The following is a 23,476-nucleotide window of genomic DNA, read 5'->3' as shown; positions in this document are numbered from 1 at the left end:
TGGTCGCTGAAGTTGCGAGATAATAATGAAAGAAAATAACACCCTTGTCACAGGAAGTTGTGTGCGTTTAGATGATTGATTTTGAGACCTCAAATTCTATCTGAGGTCTTGAAATCAAATTCGTGGAAAATTACTTCTCTCTCAAAAACTATGACACTTCAAAGGGAGCCGTTTCTCATAACGTTTTATACCATCAACCTCTCCCCATTACTTGTCACCAAGTAAGGTTTTAAGCTAATAATTATTTTGAATGATTACCAAGTGTCCACTGCCTTTAAACATCTGGGCCCAATTTCATAAAATATTTGAGAAGCATCCCTTTGCAGAATTTCTATTTCATAAAGCTGTTTACCCTAACACACAAACACCGTCTGTACAATGGTGAATCCAAATTTAGCGCAAGTTACTTTTTCACCAATCAAGTTACTGTATCCGTTAGACATTTCTAAAAATCTAACTCACGAATGGCAGTACATGTACATGTATACATGTTGATATTTTGTTATTTATGGGTGCGTTCGTTTAGCTTCCCTGGGTCGACCCCAGTACAATTGAATAGCGTTCGATTAGCTCTTGCCAGGGGCTCACCCGAGTGAGCACTGCGGGGTCGACCCAGGGAAGCTAAACGAACGCACCCGTAGCATCTGCTTTAAATAACGGTCAAGGGTCCGAATCAAATAAGATATTCTTTATCCCCGACGCAATTATTTCATTTGTTCAAATTCTTTATGTTTAAATAAGCGAAGACGAATACATTTTTGTTGTGTATAATTAAAAATCATTGTGCAATGGTTCAGGGTAAATATTATTATATAAAAGAGTTTAAACAATAACTTTGCATTCATACATTATGTTACCTAGTTTGCAAATTATTGTTTTCAGCATTTGGCTTTCTTGGTGACAGAATAAAAAGACGATAAAGAAAAATACCTCTATTAAATTTGTCATTAAATCATTCTTTAAAGGGAAGAGTACACATTTGGTAATTACTAAAGACAAATATCAACTTAAAAACTGACTTGGTAACTAGCATTGGAGAGCTGATGACAGTATGAAACATTGTGGGAATCGGCTCCTTCTGAAGTTACATAGTTTTTGAGAAAGAGGTGATTTCTCACTAAAATAATAAAAGACTTCTAGCTAGAAGTCTTTTATTCCTATCTGAAAGCAAACAAATTCGTCCAACAAGGGTGTTTTTTCTTTCATCATTGTCTCCCAACTCCGATGACCAACTGAGGTCAAATTTTCACATACTTGTTATTTTATGCATATGTTGAGATACATTAAGTGAGAACACTGGTCTTTGACAATATTACCAACAGTGTACCTTCCCTTTAAGTCGAGCCAAAATCCCATCAGTTTTAGTTCTTTGTGAAATCACCCCAAGGAATTTGATCGTGGAAGAGAACAAAGCTTTTTCACTTTGCACTTCCATGGACAATCTTTTGAAGGGCACCAAGGCCAAGACGAGGGCTTCAGAGGCTGTGGCTTCCATGGTTGCCGTGCCCCAAGGTTTCAATGGATTAATAATAATAATAATAACCTTACTTATATAGCGCTTTTTACAAAAGCGATACAAAGCCTTACGAAATACAATAGCAACCAAACAAAAAGATAAACTACATTGTTTTACAGACAAAACAATGCAATTAATAAAGCCATTGGACACTTTCGGTACAGAAAAGAAAGAAAAAAGTTCACAGATTTACAAATAATTTACAGGGTTTACAGAAGGTAATGGTGAAAGACTTCTCTTGAAATATTGTTCCATGAAATGCTTTACTTTTTGAGAAAACAGTAAAACAATATCAATTCTCGATAGCGAGAATTACGGATTTATTTTAAACACATGTCATGACACGGCGAAACGTGCAAAAACAAGAGTGGGTTTTCCCGTTATTTTCTCCCGACTCCGATGACCGATTGAGCCTAAATTTTCACAGGTTTGTTATTACATATATAAGCTGTGATACACGAAGTGTGGGACTTGGACAATACTGTTTACCGAAAGTGTATAATGGCTTTAACAATGATTCAATCTAGAGTAACTTAGGATAGAGGTGGGTTTTTATTTGGGATTTGAAGGAACTTGGGGAATTGGTTAAACGAACAGATTGAGGAAGACGATTCCAGCATTTTTGCCCAGTTGCAGCAAAAGCTATAGATCCTACATTGGTACGTGATCGTGGAGCATTCAATACAACAGCTGAAGTGGTTCTTGCAATATTGCTGGCTCCCAAATACGACCGTAGTCATAAGTACAGAGGTCACACAGGAGCAGCATTCTCGAGAGAGCGTATTTACGACAGCTATTGCGATAACACCGTGACAAACCATTAACGACTTTCGAGAGAGCGTGTTTACGACAGCTATTGCGCTAACACCGTGACAAACCATTAACGACTTTCGAGAGAGCGTGTTTACGACAGCTATTGCGCTAACACTGTGACAAACCATTAACGACTTTCGAGAGAGCACGTTTACAACAGATATTGCGCTAACACCGTGACAAACCATTAACGGCTTTCGAGAGAGCGTGTTTACGACAGCTATTGCGCTAAAACCGTGACAAACCATTAACGACTTTCGAGAGAGCGTGTTTACGACAGCTATTGCGCTAACACTGTGACAAACCATTAACGACTTTTTCACAAGTCTGTGTACGGTACCAACCAACAACCTTTTGACCAAATCCATCTTGGTTGGTTTTTATCATTTTGTTTTGCATGGAAATAAAACTATACAACAGTAAAACAAGATATATTTAAATTTCCAATACAATTGGATACATTTATTTCATCATGCTTGTACACCAAGCAATGATTACAAATAAAAAATAAGTAATAAAACAACAGAATTGTCATTCATAAAATTTGACGATCTCTTTACATTATTTCCATGATTAAAATATCAAATTTGCTTTTGAACTCATCTACAATAAAACTGGTATTCAAGTTAAAAAAAAAAAAACTTTTTTTATATAATACTCTGGGCCCACTTTCATGTCCCTGGTTACCACAACATTCTGCGCTTACTGTGCCTCATGAAGGGCGTTCTGCTTTGGGTGAGGCAGGGCTATTTTAAAGACATTGGACACTATTGGTAATTGTCAAAGACCAGTCTTCTCACTTGGTGTATCTCAACATATGCATGAAATAACTAACCTGTGAAAATTTGAGCTCAATTGGGCGTCGAAGTTGCGAGAAAATAATGCAAGAAAAAAACACCCTTGTCACACGAAGTTGTGTGCTTTCAGATGCTTGATTTCGAGACCTCAAAGTCTAAATCTGAGGTCTCGAAATCAAATTCGTGGAAAATTACTTCTTTCTCAAAAACCACGTCACTTCAGAGGGAGCCGTTTGTCACAATGCTTTATACTATCAATCTCTCCCCATGCTAATAACTATTTTGAGTAATTACTAATAGTGTCCACTGCCTTTAAGCACAGAACTGAACTCCATGTTAGTGGCAGTATAAACTTGGGCCCTGGTATAAATAGGTCGACAAGCAACCATAATAAATTATTTATCTTTTAGTTTAAATACAATTTTTACTCTTTGGTAGATACATGTAATGTTAGGTTTTTAGCATTGCACCATCACAACTTACTTTATCCAACACTCAACTAGATTTGATGTACATGCACATGACAGTAAGCCATTGTGCGTTAGACTTGAATATTGTCTGGTAAAATAGTTGGCTTAGTCACAAGTTAGCTCAGACTAAAATATAACTTGCAAATGACTTATTGTTTATTACATGTACAAGTAATAGTACTGTGTGTCACAGAGTCAAGTGTCTGTGACTGCCATGTACCTTGTACAAAGGTATGCATCATATTGCTATATTATTTTGATATATTTTGAAGTAGGATATCATGCTCTGGGTGGGGTACTTCATCAAACTATTTACTGGTGAGAAAATTTCTTGTGCTCAGTGAGCAGTAAATGTACATAATCAAAAGTGTTTTTTTTTTCTTCATAATTAATGGTCAAGAAGATAGGAAAGTGGTGGTGTGTGTGCATGCACATTGGATTTGCATTATTAAGGTCACCTAACAGGCAACATCAGGCCATTAACCTTTGCTTTATTGCAAAGAAGGAAAGACTTGAAGGGAGTGCAGTACATTCTCAGTTAAACAGAGTCCAGCTGGTCATTATCAACCGTTTAAACACCCCCAAGTGACGCGCTCTCCACCAATAGGAATAGCGGAACTGTCAGAGGTATTTATGAATAAACATTTGAAAACACAATACTTTTCCGAAAGGTGGGGTAATACTTCGGTAACAACAGCATTTTTGTTATCTGAATACTTAAATAAAGCTTTGTGTGGGGTTAAAAAATACTATGTGATAAATCACAGCCGAGTTATGAAAATAAATATGGTTACATAAAGGATGAAACTGAATTGAATAGATGACGAACCCCTTGCTTACAAAAGGAGTGACCTTGTACATTCCAGAGCTTTTCTGACTAGCAAGATTCTACACTGGTCATAATATGTGATTTCCTTCCCCAAAATTTGTTTATAATTCCATATAAATTCATACAAATAACAGCTGATGTGTTTTGAGACGTGCCCCTATGAAAGACAATTCAATATCCCCCCCCCCAAAAAAAGAGAGGTTTTTCTGTACTTAAATTGAGCTGTTTACAAATTGTGCCTGCAGGAAGTCCAGGCTCTGTATTTGTACTTTTTACTTTTGGTGTCACAGGTTACATGGTTTGCACCTTGGAACACTCAGCAAGGTGGACATGTGTGCATTACAAATCTTTATTATTATAATTATATTTTACTGCAGACTTTATCAGAGTTCTACAGTAATCGTTTTTCCTGTAATTTCCTTCTCGTGATTTGCTCGAATACAAGTGCCGTTACTAATACCGAAGCAACCATCGTCTAGAAGACAGAGGTATCTCAGGTGGCGGCACATCACCCTCTTGTGGCTCCTTCACATTGGAGCACCCCTCCACCAGATCATCGTCGTCATTCTCCGAGAGAGACCCGTCTAGTGATGGAGCTTCTCTCTGGGTCACCGTAGTAGCAACATCCGAACTGTAAGTGTCCGCCAGAGGGCGCAGATCCAGCGGGGGCACCTCTGGAGCTGTTCTAGGGAGAGGAACAGGAGCCTGGGTCTCAGTTCCTTGTGGCTCTTCATTCATTATGCTTTTGTCGTCCCCTGCTACGATGAGCTGATGTGATACTGTACTCCGAAGAGATGTTTGACTACTGTGTGTCTGACCCGAGTCGTGCTGTTGGGTTCGTTTTCTCGGTACAGGTTTTGGCACAATGGGTGGTAGCTCTGCTTTGACTTGAGTTCTGGCTTCCAATTTAGGTGATCTCATCCTGCTGTCGGGTTTAAGATCAGAATTCACATCCTCGCGCACCTCTGGCGCGTCATAATGCCTGTTCGAATTCGGCGCGGATTGTTTCATCGCAGGTTCTTGATCAGAGTCTCTATGCACGTCAGCAATAGTTAATTTTCCCTCAGAGGGTTGTGTTAAGATCTGCTGACCCAATTGTCTCTCTGGTCTCTGCTCTGATCCGCGCCGACTCTCAGAGCCTGATGTCCGATAGCCATCGACCTCCTGAGCAAATTTTGAAAGCAGTGGTTCCTGGTAAGAATCTTTCCACTTTCGCGTCTCAACATGTGGTTTCGCGACATCAGGTAGCAGACCAGCATCCTTCTTCAGCGAAGCTTTCATCTTGGACTTTCTCACATGGGAGCTGCTCTTGGTATTTCCATCTATCATTTGAACTCCTCCTTTTAAGGTGTCCAGGTCAGCTTGCCACGGAGGCCGTCCGTTCATCACGTTTGGGTGGCTGTAGTGGTTGAAATTGTCCAAAGGGTGTTGATACAGTGGACCTGCTTGGTAGTTGCTTCCATACGGCGGAGCGATCTGCAAGGGGTTACTGAAGGAGCGTCTCGTCGACCGCTCAATCGGGATCTCATTCAGACTCTCTGCGGAGGAGGAGTGATAGTCCACAGCCGGGGCGGGCGAGTCCATGCAGATAGCCGCCAGAGGAGGAAGTTGTTGGTTCCGCATGTTCATCTGGGTGGTTGGAATGGGCTGCTGCTGTTGCTGCTGCTGCATTGAGGGGAACTGCTGAGTGAAGAAGAGGTCCTGGACAGGCTCTGCAAAAACCAAGAATAAAATTATATTTATTATCACCTAAGACTCTTATTTAGAATGCTAATAAATGCAGAACAAATAATAACTTGCTGGGTAAAGCTCAACATATAAATGTTATAATGATTTGCTTTCCTTTTAAGGAAGCTATTAGGCCTTTCATTATTTTCAATTAGTTTACCCCGTCCACTTCTTAAAAATACAAACAGGAAAAGAAAAAAAAGCTTATTACTGTACAAGATTATAATATAGAAGATTATAATGAATAAGATTATAATATAAGAAGATTATAATGTACAAGCTTATAATGTACAAGATTATAATATAAGATAAAAATATACAAGATTATAATATAGAAGATACAAACAGGAAAAGAAAAAAAAGCTTATTACTGTACAAGATTATAATATAGAAGATTATAATGAATAAGATTATAATATAAGAAGATTATAATGTACAAGCTTATAATGTACAAGATTATAATATAAGATAAAAATATACAAGATTATAATATAGAAGATTATAATGAACAAGATTATAATATAGAAGATTATAATGAACAAGATTATAATATAAGAAGATTATAATGTACAAGTTTATAATGTACAAGATTATAATATAAGATAAAAATATACAAGATTATAATATAGAAGATTTTTTTTTTTTTAATGCAAGTCGCCCAAAACAAGGCTAAAAGCCACTCTTGGTTAAGGGCTACAAGGAAGAAAACATAGACATGCAGAAACTCAGCGGAGCTGAAGGTAGGAATTGACATTCCTCTTAAAAGATGGAAGATCATAGGATGAAGGGAAACATGCACCAGGCAAGGAGTTCCAAAGAGATGCAGTACGAGGGAAAAAGCTACTGGAGTAGCTCTTTGTTCTACATCTCGGCACAGCCACAGTATAAAGATGAGAACAAGCAGAAAGCCTGGTCTCGCGCTCAAACACCCTGACAGGAGGAACAAGGTTGGATAGACTGGTGGAACAGTCACCATGGAAATATCTGTAAAACAGGCAGAGGCTGGCCACAGTGACGTCAATAAACAAGATTATAATATAGGAAGATTATAATGTAAAAGATTGTAATATAAGAAGATTATAATGTACACGCTTATAATGTACAAGATTATAACATAAGATAAAAATATACAAGATTATAATATAGAAGATTATAATGAACAAGATTACAATATAGGAAGATTATAATGTAAAAGATTGTAATAAAAGAAGATTATAATATTGTACAAGCTTATAATGTACAAGATTATACAGTAATGTGAGATTATAAAATGCAAGAAGATATTGAACAATATTATTATAATATGAGATTATAATATAAAAGACAATAACAGTGTACAAGATACAATAGTAGGAGGAAGAAGGAAAAGTGTGGATTTGGAAAAGGCTCTGAAGAAAGGTTCAACCTGCCTGCTGTATAAGGAACAACCACAAAGTAATGTCAAGCACATTCAAGCACATTGGAAATGATAAAAATAGTTATATAAGACAAATAGCACATCACAAAATGTGTTTAAGAGCACAGGAAGCTTGATCACCAGTGTCAAATAAATACCACAAAGGTCGCAAAAAGAGCGACATATTGTGTCAATAATAAAAATTCACTATTTACAGAATATCATTGTTAAAAAAGATAGGGTCATTAGGGGCTGCTTCAACACAATGCATTGGAGACTGTGACGTCAAAAATTGGTTCGCATTGGCACTCACAGGAAGTATGAACCGGGCTTAAAGGCAGTGGACACTATTGGTAATTACTCAAAATAGTTATTAGCATAAAACCTTTCTTGGTGACGAGTAATGTGGAGAGGTTGATAGTATCATACATTGTGAGAAGCGGCTCCCTCTGAAGTGACTTTTGATTTTGAGACCTCAGATTTAGAACTTGAGGTATCGAAATCAACCATCTAAACGCACACAACTTCGTATGACAAGGGTGTGTTTTTCTTTCATTATTATATCACAACTTCGATGACCGATTGAGCTCAAATTTTGCACAGGTTTATTAATTTATGCATATATGTTAAGATACACCAAGTGAGAAGACTGGTCTTTGACAACTACCAATAGTATCAAGTGTCTTTGAAGGAAAGGGATGCAGAACGTGGCAACCTTGTATGGGTGAGAAAAGTAGAAAGTCTTCACATACCGGCTGCAGGGTACTGCTGTTGTACCCCTCTTGGGGCAACGATGGGCAGACTGTAGCGTCGTACTAGATGCTGCTCTAAGTAGGTCTGTGGCATACTATGTGCCAGCTGGACTGCTGGATACTGGAGATGACCCACTAGGGCTGGACCCTTTGGCTCTCTGGCCGTTAACGAACGCTGGCGACCTCGCTTCTTCTTTGTCTTCTTTTTCTTTTTTACCTGGGAGGGGAAAATATTTGTAATTTATTTATTTTATTTACAAGTCCAACGGGCAAACAACAGGATAAATAGGAAAGATGTTTTAGATGTGGGAGGAAAACCCAAATTGAGGAAAACCCATGCAACCAGTTTTCATAAAGCTTGAAAGCACAAAAACTTGCTAAGCACAGAAAAGTATTGCGAAACAGAAACAGGTTACCAGCCAAAATAAAATCATTTTAAATTATTTCTGCTTAACAGCTTTATTAAATTGGGCCAAAGTAGGTACTAAAAACCCAATCCACATGCAAGGCTCTAGTCTGTGGTGGAATTTGAACCAGGGTCCTGAGATGAAAAGCAGGGAGAGAAACCACCGAGTCAACCCCGTGTTAAAACTCTTTTAGGAAGGATTCTTGGGGAGTCGCGGCTGCTTGTTGACACAGCATATGAGGATCTGCTGGCTGGCAAGCTAACTATGCTACTGAATGATGCTAACCATCCGCTTCATGGTGTTCTTGCCACCCGGCTGTTTGTGGTTACTTACTTGTGGTTTGCTTTCAACGAGAGCCGAGCTGGTCCAATTGTCCTGTCGCACTGGTTTGATGAGAGGTTCCGATATGACTTGTTGATGTTGGAGTTGTAGGTTAGAGTTGGAGTTGTTATTTGATTCTTGATCGGTTGCTTGTACGTCTCTACAAGGGGAGAACACAAACAAAAAACAAATGTAGTTCTAAGGGTAGTTTAATAGCCTCTTTTGTATAGAAATAAAAGTAATACCTGGTAAGCGATATACATGTACGTGACATTAATAATAAATAAATAAAATAAATAAAAGATTGACGCTTTGCACCATTTTCACGCAATTTACATAAAAATCAATAATAATCCAGAGTTCATTCACAAAAATGAGAATTATAATAACAATTATTTTTTTTAAATACCATTTTTATTTAAGATGAATTTTACAAAAAAATCATCTGATAAAACCATTTGAAATGGTCCAGATTACACAGTAGAGCTTTTACAATAGTCCAACAGTTTGGGTCTTGAGTCATCGCATCATGTTGGATTTTGCAAGCGTGAGAAAGATATCATTGTAGGGATTTAAAGGGAAGGTACATGTTTGGGAACTGTCAAAGAACAGTCTTCTCACTTGGTGTATCCCATCATAAGCATAAAATAACAAACCTGTGAAAATTTTGGCTCAATCGGTCATCAAAGTTGCAAGAAAATGATGAAAGAAAAAACACCCTTGTTGGACGAATTGGTGTGCTCTCAGATAGGAATAAAAGACTTCTAGCTAGAAGTCTTTCATTATTTTAGTGAAAAATTACCCCTTTCTCAAAAACTAAGTTACCTCACAGGGAGTTGTTTCCCACAATGTTTTATACTATCAACAGCTCTTCAATACTTGTTACCAAGTCAGTTTTTAAGTTAATATTTGTTTTGAGTAACAACCAAACGTGTAACTTCCCTTTAAAGGAACACGTTGCCTTGGATCGGACGAGTTGGTCTATAAAAAGCGTCTGTAACCCTTTTTTTATAAAATGCATATGGTTGGAAAGATGTTGTAAAAGTAGAATACAATGATCCACACAATTCTGCCTCGAAATTGCGTGGTTTTCCTTTTACTGTGCGAACTAACACGGTCGGCCATTTATGGAAGTCAAAATTTTGACTCCCATAAATGGCCGACGTGTTAGTCGACGAGGTAAAAGGAAAACCGTGCAATTTCGAGGCATGTTTGTGTGAATCATTGTACTCTACTTTTACAACATCTGTCCACCCATGTGCATTTTATAAAAAACTGTTACAAACGCCTTTCAAATACCAACTCGACCGATCCAAGGCAACGTGTTCCTTTAAGGTTCATGAACATTTAACAGCTAAAAACAATTACAGAAATACGTAACATCAAAACAAAAGAGCAAGGATAAATACCTAGTTGGCTGTAGGTATTTAGTGACGAGAACATTGATGTAGACCCAAGTCATTGGGGGTCTTTGCCTGGCAAGACGGGGCAAGTTGAGGGCTTAAGGCATGAATTCTTGCTACACCTACAAACACAAGTAACAGTGCGTGATGGATGAGCGATGGAATGATAAGAAGAAAGTACTGACAGAGAATTCAATAAGATGGACAGATCAGAGAGAAAAAACCAAAGACATTGAAAGAAAAGAGGTTGAAACACTGAGAAGATGTAGTGAAAGCAGTAGAAATTTAACCCTCCTACTGCGTGACCATTCAATACCATCCACTGCGGCTTGAACAATGGAATGATGAGAAGAATGAGATGATAAGATGAGAATGAGTTGGATAGATAAAGGAGAAATAAACCATACATATGGGCTTGGAAAGAAACTATGCAAGAAGGCGAAAGAAGTAGAAATTTAACCCTTCAACTGTGTGACCATTCATAAAATGCGTTTTGATTGACGGATAAACTATGCCAGCCTGCGGTATAAATTCATGGCTTGAACAGTACACAGACAATCCTCCTACTGTCTGACCATTCAATATCATCCACTGTGGTTTGGATGGACAAACTTTGCAAGCCTGTAACCTGATATCAGGTTGAATGCTCAATAGCACACAGTCAACCTTCCTACTGTCGGATTATTCAATTCCACTGTGGTTTTGAATGATAGATAAACAATTGCCAGTCTGTATTATGATATAATATGGTCAGTGCATCTACACTGTACACAGTCAACCCTCCTACTGTCTGACCATTCAATATCATCAGTCATGGTTTTGAAATACAGAAACTTTGCCAGCCAGCAATACGATATCAAGCGGTAAATGCATGGGTCTAAAAAATACACATTTTACACAGCTATTTCTGTGCAATAGTGTGCCAAAACACACAACCCATGCAGTTGCACACACACAACCCATGCAGTTGAATGCATTCATATGGTTGATCAAATCCCTGGAAAATGTGAGCAAGAGTACATGTAGGAGGGTTAAGGGGACAGCAGAAAGAATAATGGTGACAATGAGAATAGCAAAATGAAAGCGAAGGTACATAGATAACAATGTGATGGAAACTTAACACCATGAATACGCATAGCAACTGAAAAAAGCAGGACACTTTACCTGAGAGGGGATTAAAACAAAGAGACAAAACTGTCATAGTACAATCGTGCACAAAACAACAAAGTAAACAACACAAACGTCTTCTTCCTAGCATTTCAAGTTATGCAGCTTGGGTTATTTTCTAATTCCTAGTATGAACATTTATTTTCTTGAACATTTCACTGCAAAAAACACGCTTTTCAAACAGTCAATGAAAAAAATGTGCGCAGCGTTGATAGGACTATTATAAGAACTTTTTACCCCAGGATGAGTAGGGTCCAGTTTCATAGAGCTTCCTAAGCGTAAGCACAAAAAGTATCTAAGCGAAACAAAATCATGCTTACCAGATTAAGGTTAATGGCCAAAGTACCTGGTCTCTATGATCTTTGACGGCTACTTATGCTTAGCAAAGATTTTGTTAAGGAAAATTTTCTGCTTAAGCAGCTCTATTGCCCAGTTTCACAGAGCAGACAATACATGCTGAACAATTTGCTGCTAAGCAAAATTAAGCAGGACACCAGTCGCAGACGGTATAAACATGGTTGTTTGCCTGGTAACATTTTCCTGGTGAATACCGCACCGCTTAACAATATTTTACAAACACTTAATCCATCATGCATCCATATTGAAGAAGTATAACTTTCAACCACACAACAACAAAATCTAAAAACATTCAGCACTTTCAAACAAAACAAAATCATCAAAATTCCAAGACGTGAAAAGAGACTTACTTTTTGACATCAGTCAGTTCTATGTCTTCCTTTGCATCCTGAAGAGGGGCTACTTGATTATTGCACTGCACACAAAAAAATAAAAAATAAAAAATAAAAATAATAATATATAAAAAAAGTGAACCAAAATTGAGACGCTACATACATAATAACAATTCTTATATAGCGCATTTCACAATAACTGTATCAATGCACTTTACATTAGTGCCCTGGGGTGGATTTCACAAAGAGTTAGGACTAGTCCTAGGAGGTATACAAGTTGCATGGATAGTCCTAAGTTAGGACGAGTAACTGGTCCTAACTCCAGATAAGACTAGTCCTAACTCTTTGTGAAATCCACCCCAGGTCATAGGGCCAATAACATCCCTTTTCAATGTTTCTCAGCTCCCTGGGGAGTATACAACCTGGTCAACAGTTTATATCGCTCCAAAGGCTTTTCATTCACAATATCAACCTCTACCCTCGAAGGTACCCATTTACACCCCTTGGTGAAGAGAAGGAATTATAGTAAACTGTCTCTCCTTAGAAAACATCTGCAAAATTTCACTTAAAAGCTAAAACAAAGTAAAGCAGCAAACATTGCAAGTGTATCCACAACAGGGCACAAATTTGCTAAGCAACCTTTGCAGGATACAAGTAAAAAAATGTACACGTGGCATTGTATTTTTGGTGGTAACCTTATTCTGATTTAAGCATAATTTTGTTCTGTTGGGGCCCTGGGTGATGATTGCATTTGTTAAATCTTAATGCCTTACCTGGCAGCAACCCTTCTTCTTTGGTCTGATCTGCTGAGATTCAACATCCCGGGAGTTGAACGCAGTTCTGTCTTGCATAACGTAGTCATATGTACTAAGTTTATTGCAGACTGTAACAACGAAAACAAAAACAAATAATGTTGAAACGTTTCTGTGAAAACATAATGAGCTGTTGCAAACTGCTTAACAACCAAAAGGAACTATGGTATAAATGCAACAAAAAAGTGGATGGCCTGACATATTTAAAGCTGGCAGAACTTTCCCCAACCAGAAAACACTACAAATTTACGCTTTCAAAATTGGTCAAAAGAAAATATTAAGTATCGAAATTCATTGTTGATTAAAAAATAATGGGGGGAAAAAAAACCCAAAATTTTAAGGGGAAAATACCTGTGAAGCTTATTCTCTCTCGTTATGTAAATATGTGATGTCTTGATACAAATAATAATTATAATTCGATTTATTAAGCTCCTCTCGCTAAACTAACCTGAGGTGCTTGAAAAACATGTAATAAAAAAAGTTCCAAACACACAATGCATAGATATGTGAGGTTTTTTAAAATGAATATTTCACCTTCGAGGGTTATGCTTACTTAAAAAGAGATGAAAGCCCAACAAATGTCCCAAAAGGCAGAGGGCAACAAGGAGGAGAGTTGCAATGACGACCGCCACAATGAAAAAGGCTAATCCCGGTACTGGGTTGAATATCTTAAGATTGTTGCGGTAGACGTCCAGAGGGTCTGGGTCCGGCTCTAAGTTGAGTAGGATCCCAGACACGTTTGCAGTTTGTGGTTCCATTGTTGAACTTTGCAGCGAGGTCCCAGAATAGTCTGGCGATAAAAGAAATTTTTATACTTGAAAGAGAAAAAAACTTCGTTTACACATCTCTAAAAACTTAGTTTATAACAAAAACAAATGCATGAGATTAACAACAATAATAAAATAGTCATATTGGTTTCCATAAATGTGACCCGCTCTGTGAAAATGAGTCAGATGTAGGCAATTTCAAGAATTGAGTTATATGCATGGCTGGAAAGAACACACACCAGCAGTAATTTGGTATGTGTGTAAGCTTTGGGGTGTATCGCGTTGCTGAGTTACTCTCGTTTGAAGTTAGCCAATACTTAAAACCCATCTCTTCAATCACAGAAGCGCTAAGAGCACATTTGTATTATGCGCTATATAAGAACTGTTTATTATTATTATTACATCATTTTTTGTGAAAAACGAATTACAAGTAAAATGATATTTTAAACTACCATTGTGTGCAAAAGGATACAAATTAGACATAAGTATGATCACAAAATTGTTTTATTCATAGCTTTATTGCCTAAAAGTAAGTGTTCCAAAGGTTAACCATGCAACTAAAGATCCTTTTTTTTTTTTTTTTACATTTTCCACATTAAACTGTCCATAACTTAATATTGCATTGGGCGACATCTGACTCATTTTCACAGAGTGGGTCACAAATAACCCTTGAAATTGTATGTTTTTGTGTAAACTACTTCGTCTCGGTAAAATTATCAAGAACCAGGCCTCGTTGGGATTAAACCACTAGTTGAAAACCTCTTCACCACACATTGATTCCCTTAGTTATAGTCTTACCAAATAGCTCTGGGTGTAGAAGTATCGGATTGGCCCAGTAGACGATGGACATGTAGAGGAAGACAATGAATACAAAGAGGCCACTGAGGAAGGCAGCGCTGAGGCACATCACGAAAAATCTGTGAATGCAAAATATAAATTTTATTAGAATAACTAGTAGAATATTCTTTACCCTCAATGCAAATTTCCATCTACTAAGTAGAAATAGAAAGTCTGTGAGAGCACTGAAAGACTAACACTGGAGGAGTTTCACTTTCACAGAATAGTCAATTTGTGCACAAATTCACAGAATAGTCAATTTGTGCACAAATTCACAGAATAGTCAATTTGTGCACAGTTTCACAGAATAGTCAATTTGTGCACAGTGAACGGTAAACATCGGAGGTCATAAAAACAGATTGATTAAAGGGTTTGGGTCCTTTATTCTGACACAAAACACAAATGTTTTCACAGATTTACATTAACCTAAACACAGCTTAAAGGCCCGGTCCCACTGCAGCGATAACGAGTACGATAAAAAGAGAACGCATTACATTGGTTGAATGAGCGTGTGCCTATTCTGCGTGGAGCAATTTGACCAATAGAATGCGTTTTCTTTGAGTCGTGATCATTATCGTTTTCGTTATCGCTGCAGTGGGACCGGGCCTTAAGATAATGATATTAGTTAAAAGCTGAAGTTTTTGAGAAATGAGTAAAACAATTTTCAGAAAAATGATTTTTGTTTTCAAACTAGTAGAAGCAAGAATTCAAACATGATTGTTTTCAACCTGTGTGAGTGACTTCAGCCATGAGGTCAAAAAAGTCTTGTAACACAGTGATTACAAACATACAAGTGTTACTGCTGCTTATAGACCATGTGACCTATGTTTACATTCGAACCGCCCTCTGTTGACAAAACACTATACACGTCTTGTTTTCGCCAGGCAAAAAGACGCATAGTCATGGTAAGATTGCGTGTACTTTCTAGCTGGTTGCCAAAACACAAAGGTTTTGCTCGGCGGTATGCACGCAAATCATGTTCTGGTTTTCGAATGACGTCAGAGGTCACATCGTCTATATTGTTAAAAAATTTCTGCTTTAGCAAAAACAACATGATACTAGCCACAAATGGTACATGTAAAATGGTATTTCAGCTGGGTACAACCATGTGTAAATCTCTTATCGAGAGTGTTGGCTCTGAAAAGAGCCTGTTTGGTCTCTTTTCAGAGCCAACACTCACCCTAAGAAAGATTGATCTTAACTGCAAATCAATCGTAGTTGCTAACAAAAGTGTGATGTCACAATACAATACTGACAATTTGTCTTGCGATGAATTCTATTGCTTTGTGAAATCGGCCTTAATCGGTAACCTTAATCTGGTGAGGCTTTATTTTGTTGTGCTTCTAAAGCTTCTTTTTTGTGCTTACAAAAGCAGCTCTATGAAATTTGACCCTAGCTAGTACTAGTAATTTCACTTTCACATCGTGGTATAGAACAGTATAAATTCTTACTTGTAGTTTCTGGAGCCGACACAGTTGTTGAGCCACTTACAATGGTGATCAAAACCAGCAACACACTTATTGCATGTGCTGCAATGTTTGGATTTTAAAGCTCTGAAACGAGACAAAGAAAATGCACAATATACTAAAGGTTTGCAGTAACAACATGTTATTATATTCTCTAAATGAGTTGGGGTGTTTCTGAAAAAAAACCCATAGGCTATCAATCCAACGTTTGGATTAGTATGCTCTGATGGTTGTCTGGAGAAAGCATGACTCTGATGGTACATGCTGCTTAAAATAAACAGTGTATCTTGTGTACAACGCTGATTAGGTAGGCCTACTGTAGTGATCTGGGCCCAATTTCTGCACAGAATCGGCGCTTACCGAAGCAGGGAATTCTGTGCTTACGGCAAGCGTATTTCACGTGTTAGCGGCAAATTTGGGCTTCTGCGCGTGCGTACTTTACGTTACTAGGCATTCTACGCTTTACAAGGCTAGCGCAGAAATTCGGCTCTTGCACGTAAGCAGGGAATCGCGACCGTAAAGCGCAGAATTCGGCGGTAAGCAGAGCCATTAAAATTGGGCCCTGCTAACCGTTATCGGGGATTGAAGGAGCAAGGGACCCTCAAAATTGCGGCCTACAAGCATTCACAACAATCTATACATTTTGACAAATCAAGTATAAAACATATTGCATTCATTTGAATTGATTAGTATACAAAGATGAATATAGCACACTTTTAACAGCACAGCAACACTATTGTATGACTCTCTTTCTCTCTCAAAGTCAGTGAGATAAAAGACAGTCCAATAGCCCATGCACGCACAATAGTAAGGTTTTCCTAATTAAAGGAACACGTTGCCTTGGGATCGGGCGAGTTGGTCTATAAAAAGAGTTTGTAACCCTTTTTTATAAAATGCATATTGGTTGGAAAGATGTTTTAAAAGTAATAGTGGTTTTCCTTTTACTGTGCGAACTAACACGGTCGGCCATTTATGGGAGTATAAAGGAAAACGTGCAATTTCCAGGCATGTTCGTGAGGATCATTGTATTCTACTTTTACAACGTCTTTCTACCCAATATGCATTTTATAAAAAAAACGGTTACAAATGCTTTTCAAAGACGAACTTGACCGATCCAAGGCAATGTGTTCCTTTAATATGCTCCTATTAAAGTTGCATTGTCACACAAGTGAACACTGAAGGAGCAATTGGTATCCCTAACCCCCCCCCCCCCCCCAAGTAAGAATAACAAAACTGTATATAACATGCACACATTATATTCATTGGAGTGCCTACAAGAACAAAAATACAAAATGAAAAGTACAATACATACATACATGTAAATACATGGAAAATATACAATGGAAAATGCAATGACAATGAGCGAGAGAAGGCTACAGACTTGCGTTACAATTTACAAGTACTCAAAGAAGTAGTTGTTTTGCAGTTACAAATTCCGCAAACGAGAAGTAGCTGTAGTTTATTGCGTTGTCCCCTGCCAAAGGTTATACACATCCAACTATTTATAATGATTTTGGGGATCCTAAAAAATTCAACCGCCAATGATTTCGTGAAAAAAAATGCTGACAACAAGGATATCGGTAACAATGCCAAGCGTAAAAAAAATTTTTTACAAATTATTACAAGGATCAAGCAGTAAAGATATAGACCATATTGAATAATCCTTTTTTTTGCTATGAAAGTTGCCATCTTGTAGGGTAAACCTTTTGCGCGTCCAAACAACGGTACACCAATGAAGCCACAGCATTCCCGGTTTCTACGGCACATGCAACCACACACAGCCACCCACACAGCCACCAACACCCAAACAGATGCGCTGTTGTAAGGCAGATATTTGACACCATATTCAATACTGTCTATAGTTTGTTTACAAGCGAAGCTGAATACTTACACATCCACCTCGCACAGATAGCAGTGGTTATTCTCAATCACATGGGGATGCTGCGTCCTATCAAACGACGGCATGACCTTCTTGGCTTTGCGGACGGTGTTCGGATCAGCAGGATTGATGGTCAAACAAATCCAATGGGTGATGATGTGCAAGGCCAACATGATACCGACAATCTGGAGTTTGGAAGTCAAGGCCATTTAACATTTTGAACTTATTTAAAAGCCATTGGACACTTTCAAAAGAGAACAACAATTAAAAGTTCACAGATTTACAAATAACTTACAGGGTTCACAGCAGATAATGGTGAAAGACTTCTCTTGAAATATTGTTCCATGAAATGTTTTACTTTTTGAGAAAACATTAAAACAATATCAATTACAGATTTATTTTAAACACATGTCATGTCATTTTCCCCGTTATTTTCTCCCGACTCCGATGACCAAGTGAACCTAAATTTTCACAGGTTTGTTATTTTATATACAAGTTGTGATACAGGAAGTGTGGGCCTTGGACAATACTGTTTACCGAAAGTGTCCAATGGTTTAAAACTGTGAAGCAAACTTTGAATACAGTCTGTGCCAGTGTGTAGGCATCAATCCTCCTGGGCCAAGAGTAAGCTGCTTCATATGATTTTTAGAACCAGTTACCACTTCACACAAGTACAAAATGAAACATATAACCCCAATTAAAGGGAAGGTACATGTTTGGTAATTACTCAAAACAAATATTAACTTAAAAACCGACTTGGTAACGAGCAGTGGAGAGTTGTTGATGGTATAAAACATTGTGGGCAGTGGCGTAACTAGACATTTTCATTTGGTGGGGCAAGTGGGGGCAAAGATTAAATTTGGGGGGGCCAAAGAAGTGCAAGATTATTATTAAATGTGTTAACTGATATATAGTTGATACACACCAATGCAGTTCTAAAACAGTCTACATAGTCAGCAGGTAACAAAAGATTGCGAAAACAACATCTTAGAGAACTTGTCATTTTGTATAAGATAAAACTTTTTGACTGTATAAAAGGATTAAATTACCAACTGTGGTCACCAAGTACCAACTTAGAGTTGTACACGGCATTCTCAAATAGGCTTTGTGGGTGTGTAAATACCCAAAACATAACAATATTAGGCCAAGTAAAAATAGAAAAATAGAAATGTTTAGCGTCCCCGCCCGCTTCCTTTTTACAGGACACCTCTTTTTTTTTTTTTTCGAAAAAGGGTTATTTTAAATGATCTCAGCAAAAAAAAAAAAATCTGAATGTCTTGTCTGAATGCCTTGACCAAACTGTTTCATTAATGTTTTGTGTATTTCAGCAGCAGAAAAAACAGTTGATATTTGACATTCATGGCGGCCATCTTGAAATAAAAAATAAAAAGCCCCTCCTCCTTCCTTTTTTTTTGAGAAACCCAGACACTAAACATGTTTCTTTTTTTTACTCGGCCTTATTGTAACAAGTGTAAGCCATCAAAAAAAAAAAATACAGGATCGAAATTGTGGGTGTTTAATAATCACATTTTAGTTATGAAACGGATATTTAAAATAGGCCTACCTCTCAATTGCACCGCTTGCTTCAAAGGAGAAGAAATGGTCTAAGCAACCTTTTTCGCTGGCCATTGTTTGCTGTTGTAAATTTCTCTGTAGTGCATCTGACCATGGAGGTAGAAATTTCTTCCTCCATGATCTGACTTTGTGTTTACGGAGCTATTAGTATTGGTCACCACCACGTATTTAACAGAACTTTGTCACATCCTGCACTCTATGTAACCGCAAAACCACAACAAACATTTACCGCCAATACGATCGCGCGCGCGTTTCCACGCATTTTTCATGTTATAGTCCACATAGGGCCTACTGGTATGAATAAAAGTTTTCCTTTTTACGACAGCATTTTATGCAGCCTTAAACGATTTATATATAAGCCCTATGTATAAGAATATACTTATCTCTGATTTCATATGGGGGGGGGGGGGGGGCAAGAGGGGGGGCAAGGGTTCTGAGCGGGGGGGCGCCGGCCCCCCCTGCCCCCCCTCTGGTTACGCCACTGATTGTGGGAAACGGCTCCCTCTGAAGTAACGTAGTTTTTGAGAAAGAGGTAATTTCTCACTAAAACATTAAAAGACTAATAGCTATAGAAGTCTTTTATTCTTATCTGAAAGCACACAAATTTGTCCAATTGAGGCCAAATTTTCACTGGCTTGTTAATTTATGTTTATGATGGGATAAACCAAGTGAGAACACTGGTCTTTGACAATAACCAAACGTGTACAGTGCCTTTAAGACTATTAGTGAACTTTTTTTATTTATATCTCACTAAAACAAAAAGTCATAAAAACATGTCCTTATACGCTATGGAAAAAATAAAGAAAACTTTATGAATTATACAAGATGTGCAAATAAAATACAAGATGTGCTTGCTATCAAACCCAAAATCAATGATTTAAGGCCGGTTCATACTTCCTGCGAATGCCTATGCGAAGCGAACGTGTCACAATTTTGCATCGGATACTTCGCAGCAAACCACTTGCTCAAATCACTTTTAAGCGCTGCGAAAGGAGGGTTGTGACGCCAAACTCGAGTCAAATTCACATCGCATAAGCATCCGTGGAAGTATGAACCGGGCTTTAGAGATTATAAATAGAACTGTCAAAGGATACCATGTGACAGGCTGGTTGCCAATGGTACGGCATCGTAGGCACTGCCATTCCATGATACATCACGGCAAAGAAAGCAATAAAGGTCCACGCAACAAACTGTAACGGATGCGGTGGGCAGCTCCATCCGTTCTTACGGGAACTGGACCGGTAGGTCACTGACTTGGAATTAGTCTTCGCTTTCATCTGTGTGGGCAAGAAAAAAAAGTTAATGCATTTTTTAAGGCCATGAATAAAATAAATCATTTTCCCCCCATCCGACCATCAAAAGAAGCCCTTCCCCTTAAAGCCAGTGAACACTATTGGTAAATGTCAAAGACCAGTCTTCTCACTTGCTGTATCTCAACATAAAATAGCATACCTGTGAAAATTTGAGCTCGATTGGTCGTCGGAGTTGCAAGATAACTATGAAATAAAAAAACACCCTTGTCACACAAAGTTGTGTGCTTTCAGATGCTTGATTTCGAGACCTCAAATTCTAAACTTGAGGTCTCAAAATCAAATTCGTGGAAAATTACTTCTTCCTCGAAAACTACTCCACTTCAAAGGGACCCGTTTCTCACAATGTTTTATAGTATCAACTTCTCCCCATCACTCTTCACCAAGTAAGGTTTTATGCTAATAATTATTTTGAGTAATTAATTACCAATAGTGTCCGCTGCCTTTAATACCTTTTGCAGTAAACAGAAACACATTTCGAATAATAAGAAACCAAACAAAAGTAAGGAAGTAACATTAACAAAATAGTAAAATTTAATGTAACACCCTCTGGCCTCTTTTAAGTTTTTTATCACCTTTTTTTAACTAAGGAAGGGCACCAAATAACCTTGTGTTTGATAAATCGGAGAAGTTTCCATATGGCGCCAGCACTTTTTCATTCGATATGAAATAAAATAGTATCTTTACCTCAATTAGATATCCCTTTTTGTAAAAAATGAGTGAAAAAGTGGTGGCGCCATACGGAAAGTTATCTGATAAATCAACGAGATGAAGAAAGAAATGTTTCTTTTGATTTAATTTATAATAATATAATATAAATAAAAAAATGTAAGTAGGCCTACTGTTTGTTGTTTGGTTGGAACGATCCATTCATCTCGCTCAAGGTTTATCGCAAATAGCAAAATAACAAGAGAGGGCGCTGTTGAACCACCACAAAGGTAAAGGCGTTGCGTGCGCGAGTTGTAGAAACGGCCTAGAAACCGCCCCATATTCCTTCCCACAAGGCATTGCGGTCTGAATCACGATAAACCTTATCAAACAAAAATTACAAATCCTTTGCTTTTCTTCATTCATAACATATTTGTTTTACTTTTAAAATGTTTAATTAATTAAAGATTTGGAAAAGTTTCCGTATGGCGCCACCACTTTTTCATTCGAAATAAAATAATATAGTATCTAATTTACCTGATTGATATATCCCTTTTTGTAAAAATGAGTGAAAAGGTGGTGGCGCCATACGGAAAGTTATCCAAAGATTTATAGTTATACACAATAATGAATAAATTATAGGCCCTAAAATATGGAATTATAATAAATATGACAACAAAGTCGGTACACCATGCCATGGAGGAAGAAAATAAGCACTCGTCTAGTCCGAGTGTGTTTGTTTTGTTGGACGAGTTGACTTCAAAGATATTTAGACTGAAGCCTCAGACCAACACATCTCAATGTGCACGCCTTTTATTAACCATGAACACTAGGTCCCAGACTGCATCCCACTGCGGTAACCACCGTAAACATTTTTGTTGTGTTTGGTCTTTCGGGGACAAATATAAGAATTAACAACACTTACTGCTTTCCTTTCTCGAATTACTCGAAGGCTACATAATAATTAGGTCTCATTTGCTATCCAAATTCGTCCATACAACATGTCTGATACGAAAAATCATTAAAATCTTGCATTAAAAACTACACTATTTTCTATCTCATACGTCTACACAAGGCAGAATCAAAATCAACAATGCAAGATATATGAATATTCATTAGTTGGTGCTTAGTGTGTGGATCACTACGCAGAGCAAAATAGTTCGTTTTGGGAAAAAAAGTCCCGTCTCGTGTTTTATTTCCCTAGTGCTGACACAGTGTGGCAAACTTAAAATCATTTTCGATATAAGTATGGTTGCATTCAAAAGGTTATGAGCAAAGAGGCGATGTACCTTTCAAACGGGAAAAAAAAATTATATATTTTTTTATATCACATCATTGTCGACACGGGCGGATTGATATGAACTTCTTATTGTTTAGCAACGAACACCCAAAAATATTAAACAATAGAGGGCCTGAGATGCGCGTCACAATGACATTATTGTTTCGTGGGCTGGCTCAAAGGAAGGGCACACAACACCACCGGTCACTTTTTTTCCAAGAACATTGTGGAATCCATGTTCTCTGTCCTTCCTCTATGGTTTAAACAAGTCCGTATAATGTCGCAAAATTTGATCCACCTAGGTATTCCATGCCTAATTGCCATGCAATTTTTATTTATGGGCCCCTCCTTTTTATTTAGGCCAGTCTCTGTTGGTAGGTCGCTACCCCCATGGGGGACTCGATTTCACAGAGAGTTAAGATTGATTAACTGTAATCTTAATTACGAAGAAAAGTATGATTTCACAAAACAAATACTTGATAATAATTATTAGTGCTTTGCCAGTGGAATCGAGCTTGGTTGAAGGTCCTGATCAAACCTTCTTCAGGCGGGATCGGGCGTCAGGTTGTTTTTGGAGTTCTCTTCTGAAAACGTATACGCATTTCTAGCCCACCT

General features: G+C 37.8%; 1 protein-coding gene across 2 annotated transcripts; it reads right to left on the bottom strand.

Annotated features, from left to right (window-relative positions):
- Window positions 1–2,845: 2,845 nt before the first annotated feature.
- Window positions 2,846–22,657, bottom strand: LOC139934992 (uncharacterized). 2 transcript variants are annotated; one of them, XM_071929431.1, is made up of 11 exons: window positions 21,777–21,981; window positions 20,719–20,901; window positions 18,062–18,234; window positions 16,156–16,257; window positions 14,666–14,784; window positions 13,654–13,890; window positions 13,062–13,171; window positions 12,307–12,371; window positions 9,042–9,189; window positions 8,302–8,518; window positions 2,846–6,137 (listed from the first exon to the last, which is right to left on the bottom strand). In XM_071929431.1, the coding sequence occupies exons 1-11, from the start codon at window positions 21,921–21,923 to the stop codon at window positions 4,879–4,881; spliced, it is 2,760 nt and encodes a 919-aa protein (XP_071785532.1). In that variant the 5' UTR covers window positions 21,924–21,981; the 3' UTR covers window positions 2,846–4,878. The 2 variants fall into 2 exon arrangements, with proteins under 2 accessions (XP_071785532.1, XP_071785533.1); XM_071929432.1 differs by lacking the exon at window positions 21,777–21,981 and adding an exon at window positions 22,508–22,657 and having other exon boundaries at window positions 2,847–6,137.
- Between the last annotated feature and the right edge of the window lie 819 nt (window positions 22,658–23,476).

This window comes from Asterias amurensis, chromosome 3, assembly GCF_032118995.1.
Source record: "Asterias amurensis chromosome 3, ASM3211899v1".
In the NCBI taxonomy this organism is placed as follows: domain Eukaryota; kingdom Metazoa; phylum Echinodermata; class Asteroidea; order Forcipulatida; family Asteriidae; genus Asterias; species Asterias amurensis.
Note: the sequence above shows the minus strand (reverse complement) of the source record. Positions and strands in the feature narration are given on the sequence as shown.